General features: G+C 49.5%; 1 protein-coding gene across 2 annotated transcripts in view; it reads right to left on the minus strand.

Annotated features, from left to right (window-relative positions):
* tep1 (telomerase-associated protein 1) overlaps window positions 1-7451 on the minus strand; it is a 33720-nt gene that overhangs the window by 4319 nt on the left and 21950 nt on the right. For both annotated transcript variants that reach the window (XM_056595999.1, XM_056596000.1), the window contains exons 33-47: window positions 6887-7109; window positions 6274-6394; window positions 5401-5525; window positions 5184-5283; window positions 4902-5057; window positions 4345-4566; window positions 3960-4016; window positions 3689-3818; window positions 3037-3291; window positions 2401-2558; window positions 2183-2290; window positions 1690-1794; window positions 1169-1298; window positions 450-520; window positions 210-336 (exon numbers count right to left, since the gene is read on the minus strand). In XM_056595999.1, coding sequence (XP_056451974.1) covers window positions 210-336; window positions 450-520; window positions 1169-1298; window positions 1690-1794; window positions 2183-2290; window positions 2401-2558; window positions 3037-3291; window positions 3689-3818; window positions 3960-4016; window positions 4345-4566; window positions 4902-5057; window positions 5184-5283; window positions 5401-5525; window positions 6274-6394; window positions 6887-7109 — 2088 coding nt within the window. The remainder of the gene's footprint in view (window positions 1-209; window positions 337-449; window positions 521-1168; window positions 1299-1689; window positions 1795-2182; window positions 2291-2400; window positions 2559-3036; window positions 3292-3688; window positions 3819-3959; window positions 4017-4344; window positions 4567-4901; window positions 5058-5183; window positions 5284-5400; window positions 5526-6273; window positions 6395-6886; window positions 7110-7451) is intronic.

The following is a 7451-nucleotide window of genomic DNA, read 5'->3' on the forward strand; positions in this document are numbered from 1 at the left end:
AGAGTCTCACGTATGCTTCTGTCTGTCTGTCTGTCTGTGGACAATCTTGTCTGTATTCCAAAGCTGAGCTGATCTTTGCATGCTCCGTGATTGCAGAATTAATGGAAAAAACACAGCTTCTCCCCAGGTCTGTCTGATTTTATATTGGGAGCCAAACCCTCCCCCCAGATGTTGAATGGATGGCGGTCACTGGATTCAGATTGTGTCACCTTTCTCCCACGCCCAGGACCTCAACGACAGGTCCGCAGACACGGTGAAGAACTCCGTTAATCCATTCTTGGACACCACTCCTCGAACGGCACCGCTGTGACCTTGGAAAGTGCAGAAGTGCTCCACCTAGTTCAAAGTAAAGCAGCATTCTGTTCAATTTCGACCACCAGGGGGAGCAGTGAATGTGTGTGTATTTAATTTGGCTCATCATTGGCTCATCATTCCATGACAGCCTGTACCTGGAAGGGCTTCCAGAGTTGCACTGAGCCATCTTCAGACGCCGTGGCGACCACCATATCCTCTGGCTTGTCTGTAGAAATGGTTGGAAAACCCCAGAAATGTTAAAGTGTACGCATCTCGAGAGCAAAACCAAAAGCTTATATAAATAAGAACTTTATTTCATCCCATGCATGAAAAATCCACTTGCTACAGCAGCCCATGGAATATAAAAATATGCAATAATAAAATAAAGGGTATAAAGTGTCCAGCAATACATACATACCGGTACATAAAATAATCACACAGTGATTACAATGTCATGCCATAAGGGCATACATGCACACGCCTAGGGGTTACACAATAAATGAAGCTAAGAGGTCCTTCACTACAGAATAAATACTTAATTACACATGTACAGTGGAAAGTGCACATAATTAAATTGAAGTATTGCAGCATTTGGGTGAAGTGATTTTTGTACAGAATATTTCATAACAGTTGTGTTATAGAGGCTTATGGCAGATGGAATAAAATACCTTAAGGATTGGTCAGAACACATGATGGTTCTACCTTAACTTCACCAAGATACAACCTTGTGCTTGGAACTGTAGTTTCTTTACTATTGAATCCCTCTTGGTGTCATGCAGTGACCTTCCTGTGTCAGTCTGCCTCATCATCACCACTACAAAAAGGGAATTCAGGCGCCTTCTGTTCCGAGCGTGTTCCCCAGCAGGAGGGTCACCTTCACTGGGGAGGACGGAGCAGTGGTGGATCCGCTGGGCGTGGGCGGGGACGTGGCTGACCTCCGTGGCCGACTCCCACTTCCAGACGTGCAGGGCCCCCGCCGTGCAGCCAGCCACCAGGTACTCTCCCTGTGAAGCCCCCCCCCCCACAGGGCTGTTAGGGCCTTGGTGAGGCAAACCTCCCAGATAGGATGCCCGATAGGCCGATAGCGTTATAGGGAGAGGCCTGATTCATAAGAGGGCAATATTGGGTTTAATATTTAGGTTAATGGGTACTTTTTTTTAAAAGTAATTTATGATATAAAACTTATATCCATTTTACATAAATTATACAATATATCTTATTTTATGGAACAACATAATTAAGAAGTTGAGGTTGCAACTCAACTTCCTACTTGTTTTCAGACTTAAAAATGCGATAACGGGCCAAAACCTAGGGTTGGGAACCATTGCTCTAAAGGACACTCATCCTTCACCCCCCCACAACCCCATCCGAAGTGTTTACCTCTCAACGACCTACCTGAACACAGATGGAGGTCAGGGGATTCTTCCAGGTGATACTCATGATACGACTGCTGGAATCCAGGTTCCACACATAGATACTGCCGTCGTTTGAGGAACTGACCTGGATGAGATTGCATATAGAATACAGTGGATGAAAACTATTGCTCTGTCAAATGGGAAGTGATACCAAATAGTGTGTGTGTAGCGCATAACACAAAGCAATAGAGATAACATTTATTGTGCCAACTTAACTAACCAAAATGTGGAAGTCCACAACAGCATCGGCGCATAAAGCCAATCTGTTTTAGTGTCCTAATAAACATTAAAGATAGCGTGCGTTTTTAAGAAAGCACACAGATGCTGAACCTTGATTTAACTTAAAAAAGCGGTGCACCAAAATTGCACCTTCCCCCCCAGCTTCCAAAAACCGCCCCCTTTAGATTAAGCACAGAGGCAACGCGCAAAACAAAACTCCTTTCACAAGTCCTGTTTTTCCACGGAGGACCTACAGCACGGCCTGCAGCCCAGGCGCAGCCCGTGAGCCAGTCTTTGTGCGCGTGCAGCAGGGACTTTGAGAGCGCCGGAGGACTGGAGGCGGTGTCCCACAGCAGCAGGGCCTGAAACAAAAGACCCACGATAAGGTAGGGGATCATAGTGTTATGAGGCAGGCATGGCTGGGCTTGAGGGTTCAAATCCCAGACTCTAAAGCTGGGAGAGGCCGACCGACCTGATCTTTTCCTCCAGAGAGCAGCTGAGTACCGTCGGGGCTGAAGGCCAGACAGGTCACCCCTCGACTGTGGCCCCGGAGAACCGAGACCGCCGTGGGGGCCACCCAGGGGTCGAGGGTCAGATCTGGTACTGACCACAGGGCGATGGTGAAGTCGTCTTTATGGACGGAAAGAAGAAGCCGATTATTAGGCCTGTTTCAATTAGGCTTGTTCTAATGTCTGACTATTGTGTGTAACTATAGACTGGGCCACAAGGGCGCTTAGGCGGTGCCATGCTGTAATTCCGACGCCTCAATGGCTCTCTCTCTCTCTCTCTCTCTCTCTCTCTCTCTCTCTCTCTCTCTCTCTCTCTCTCTCTCTCTCTCTCTCTCTCTCTCTCTCTCTCTCTCTCTCTCTCTCTCTCTCTCTCTCTCTCTCTCTCTCTCTCTCTCTCTCTCTCTCTCTCTCTCTCTCTCTCTCTCTCTCTCTGACCATTGAGACGTCGGAACAATGAGGCATCAGAATTACAGGCAGGCCCCCGCTTAGTCTGGCCGTAGCCAGGCTAGTGTTACTATACAATCAGTTTAGTCTTTGGGAAAGCGGTGATCGTGTAATGAGTGTCCGATAAGAAGAGGTTTGTTATTAGAGAGAGTCACCAGAGGCAGAGGCCAGATGCGTTGAGTTCTGAGCCAGAGCCAAGATGTCTCCCGTCTGCACTCCAAAGTCTCCCAGCGTCACCAGCCTCCCCTCCTCGCTCCGCCTCCAGAGCCTCAGGTGGCGGTCCGCCCCCGCCGACACCAGGAGCTCCGCCCCCGCCGGCTCCGTGTCCGCGTCAGACAGGGGGGGGGCAGACAGCCACAGCAGGCACAGCACGGACACCCGCAGGTCCTCGCTGGCCCACTGACTCGTTTCTGAGGCAACGAGAACACAATGGTGGCTGTGAGGTCAAATGAACTGTTTAATGCACGGGGGATTTAAACACACCAGGATGACGTTGTTAGCCCCTGGGGTGGGGGGGGGGGGGGGCTGGCTCTAAATAATCCTTCATCGTGACGCTGAATTGAGGCAAGAGAAACCTCCTTAACGCTCATATTTGGTCATTATCCTTCAGAATTTTCAAAACTGTAATGACGCACAGACTATTCATACATTCACACGTTTGTTTTCATCACATACGTTGACGTGGATGCACACACACACACACACACACACACACACACACACACACACACACACACACACACACACACACACACACACACACACACACACACACACACACACACACACACACACACACACACCAACCTGAGTCCAGGCTGAAGAGCCTCAGGCCGTTGCCGTGGTAACCCACCGCGGCACAGCCCCCGCTGACCGCCACGCAGAGGGCGGGGGGCTCCGAGGACCGGGGCCTCTTCCGGGGGGACGCCTGCTCACACTGAACATTACAAACAAGGTTTTTACTTATATATCTCACACACACACACACCTTCACTGAGCCTCTTGATTTTAGCATAAATATCGGATGACGATATTTAGAACACACTATTTTTCCGCTCTGCTGGGTGCATCACCTTACCCTTCCCTGTCGTAACGTCGCCAACGAACAGCCCAGCCCCCCCGACCAGAGGTGCAGCTGTTGAGAGGGAGACACGAAGAGGAGACAACACAGATGATTACAGAGTAGACACATCCGCCGTCCCAAGTCAGGTGTCATCAGCCACACTTTGAACGGTCAAAGTGTAAACGGAAGATGAGCTGAGGAACACTTTTTCTTTACACGTTTTGTGAGCGAGTGAGTCAGCGCTGTGCGTGCGCCGTGTGTGCACGTTTTGTGAGTGAGTGAGTCAGGCTTATGCGTGCGTGCACGTTTTGTGAGCGAGTGAGTCAGGCTTATGAGGCAGTGCTGTGCGTGCACGTTTTGTGAGCGAGTGAGGCAGGCTTGTGCGTGCGTGCGGACTGACGGTGTGATCGGCCCCGGCACTCAGCAGCTTTTTCCCCTGGTCCAGGAAGGTGAGGGCGGACGTGGACCCCCGGTGGGCCTGGTAGCTCCCCACACACGTCCCCTCTGGCACCGCCCACACCTTCACCTCCCCCGAGAGGGAGCCCGACACCAGCGTGGTGGAGGAGGAGGAGGAGGAGGAGAAGGAGAGGCTACGGACAGAGCCCTCGTGGCCGGTGATGGACTGGAGGGAGGGAGGGGGAGAGAGGGAGAGCGAGACCCCCCTGAATGATAGATTGTACACGGTGATGTATAATGTCTAGCTATGTCTCGTTTTCACATTTCTTTAGTTTAAAAGTTTGTATACATTCGCAGAGTTAAATTCAGGAGCTGGCTGTAGACCTGGCCCGTGCTTTACAGAGGATCCATCGTATCAGTTCGTATACATGCGTTCGCATGCATCTCGAGTTCATCAGGCGTGTTCTTCATTATCATCGCTTACTCTGCAGGACTCAAACTGGGGAAAGCGAACCAGTACGTAAGAGGAGAGCAGACCAGTGCGCTCTGGTCTCACCCTACCCTTATGAGTTGGTTCTGCAGCCAGTTCCACAGCACCACTTTTCCGTCCCAGCAACCAAAGGCCAGCAGGTCACCCTCGGGGTTAAAGGTCACACAGTTGATGGGACTGTTGCCATAGCGAGATGCCACCTGGTGACCCTTCGTGGCGGACCACACCTGAGGGGAATTATTTATTATTATAACAATTTCAATAGAACACTGTGAATCATTGATGTATAATGACAGTGTAATATTCTAGGATTAGACAATTTTCGTTAGAAGGCTGAGTAAAGTAAAACCAACCTTCAGTTGAAAGTCTAAGGACACCGTGGCGAGGTGCTTCCTGTCTGGCGACACATCACTTCCTGTGATCCTGTTGGAGTGTCCTTCTATGAGGGCCGTCCTGTCAAAGGAATACGGTGGGTTTGTTGGAAATATATTCAAACTTTGAAAAGCACACAGTGTTTAGGCTACGTCTACTACTAACAACCCCACCCCCCCCCCCCCCCCCACGCCTCACCTGCAGCCGTTCTCCGTGTCCCACACCTCGATCTGCCCGCTGAAGGAGGTCGTAGCCAGGGTCACGTCTGTCAGGAAGACACAGCTGGAGATGCCATCACAGCTGCTCTCCAGCGACTTCACAACCTGTTGAGAGCACCGAGCGTCTCTAGTTGTGCCATAAAACTATTGCTTCAAAAAATAACATTCACATTTAAATAATGGATAATCTATAGAAGGGATGGGAACGTTTGCTATTTCAAGATAAATCTAGCGATGAATGTGTTGCATGTATTACAAGATGTAAGAATGTTTAAATTGTGTTGGGTTCAACCTCAATCAACCAATCAGACAGAGCCCTCAATCAACCATCAGAGAGAGCCCTCAGTCAACCAATCAGACAGAGCCCTCAATCAACCAATCAGAGAGCCCTCAGTCAACCAATCAGAGAGAGCCCTCAGTCAACCAATCAGACAGAGCCCTCAATCAACCAATCAGACAGAGCCCCTTAATAAACCAAACAGCCAGAGCCCTCAATCAACCAATCAGACAGAGCCCCCAATCAACAAATCAGACAGAGCCCTCAATCAACCAGTCAGACAGAGCCTTTGATCAACAAATCAGACAGAGCCCTCCATCAACCAATCAGACAGAGCCCTCCATCAACCAATCAGACAGAGCCCTCAATCAACCACTCAGAAAGAGCCTTTGATCAACCAATCAGACAGAGCCCTCCATCAACCAATCAGACAGAGCCCTCAGTCAACCAATCAGACAGAGCCCTCCATCAACCAATCAGACAGAGCCCTCAGTCAACCAATCAGACAGAGCCCTCCATCAACCAATCAGACAGAGCCCTCCATCCACCAATCAGACAGAGCTGTGGGGGGCTCACCTGTCCGGTCTGGGTGTGGATGAGGTGCAGCGTGCCCTGCCCCGTGCCCACCGCCACCAGCTCAGCGTGGGGATTCAACGCCAGGCAGGTGGGCTCCGACGAGAAGGTGGACACCAGCTCGCTGGACCCAGCGTGGGAACACACATTAATACAGCCTCAGAGCTTCAGATATCACAGACTCAGACGCCAAATAAAATGATTCCATAAGCAATCGTACAGATTATAGCCTTAACCGTGTACAATATAATATACACAATACTGTACATACAATACAATACACGATACATTTACAATACATTATATGATATATGATAGTAATATAAACATTGTTCCTTTTTCTCTGGCCGGATCCGATAAAAAGCAAAAGTTGAAGTTTGTGATTGCCAACCAAGAGCAATCCAATTTTTTTTTTAATATATATTAAAGGTCCCATGACCTGCCACCAGGTGTGGCGTGATTAGCCTTACAAGCCGTTTGGAAACCTGCCCCTTATGACATCACAAGTGGGCGTGTCATGGGACCTTTAAAGAAATATATCTTTAATACTGAATCGACGGCTCTTGCTGGAAGCCCAGTAGCCCCCCACCGCCCCCCTCCAGGTGTCGGTGCTCACCAGTTGTCCGGCCTGGCCTCGTTCTCCCCGTCGTGGTTCAGGAGCCGCACCACTCCCCGGGGGCCCCCTTTCCCCACCAGCCCCCGGGCCCAGGCGTGGGCCCCGGAGGTCGGGGGCTCGTTGAGGGCCTGCTGGAGGAACAGCGGGGGCCAGGAGGAGAGAAGGACGGCGTGGCGGCGGAGGAAGTCAGCGCAGCGCTCAGCACTGAGGCCCATGCTGCCCCCTGGTGGAGGGAACAGGGAGGGCAGGGCCATTCAGCGGATTTGTCACGATTTTAGCGTCAAACATTCACTAAAGTAATATAATCGAGATTAATCTTTTTTTATTAAATGTTTTCTAGAAATTGCAGAACAGCTGGATACATATCTGTACATTATTTTCGTTTTAAACTTTTTCTATTTGACCATTTTGTGTAATTACTTAACAACCTTTTTTAAGTTCTCAATTATTATTATTATTATTTTTTTGGGAAAGACATGCTGAATAAATACATCATGTTTTCAAACTCAAAAATAATCCTTTTTAATAATCGTAATTTCAATACTGAGCAAAATAAATCGTGAAT

This window comes from Gadus chalcogrammus, chromosome 8 (assembly GCF_026213295.1).
Source record: "Gadus chalcogrammus isolate NIFS_2021 chromosome 8, NIFS_Gcha_1.0, whole genome shotgun sequence".
Taxonomy (NCBI): domain Eukaryota; kingdom Metazoa; phylum Chordata; class Actinopteri; order Gadiformes; family Gadidae; genus Gadus; species Gadus chalcogrammus.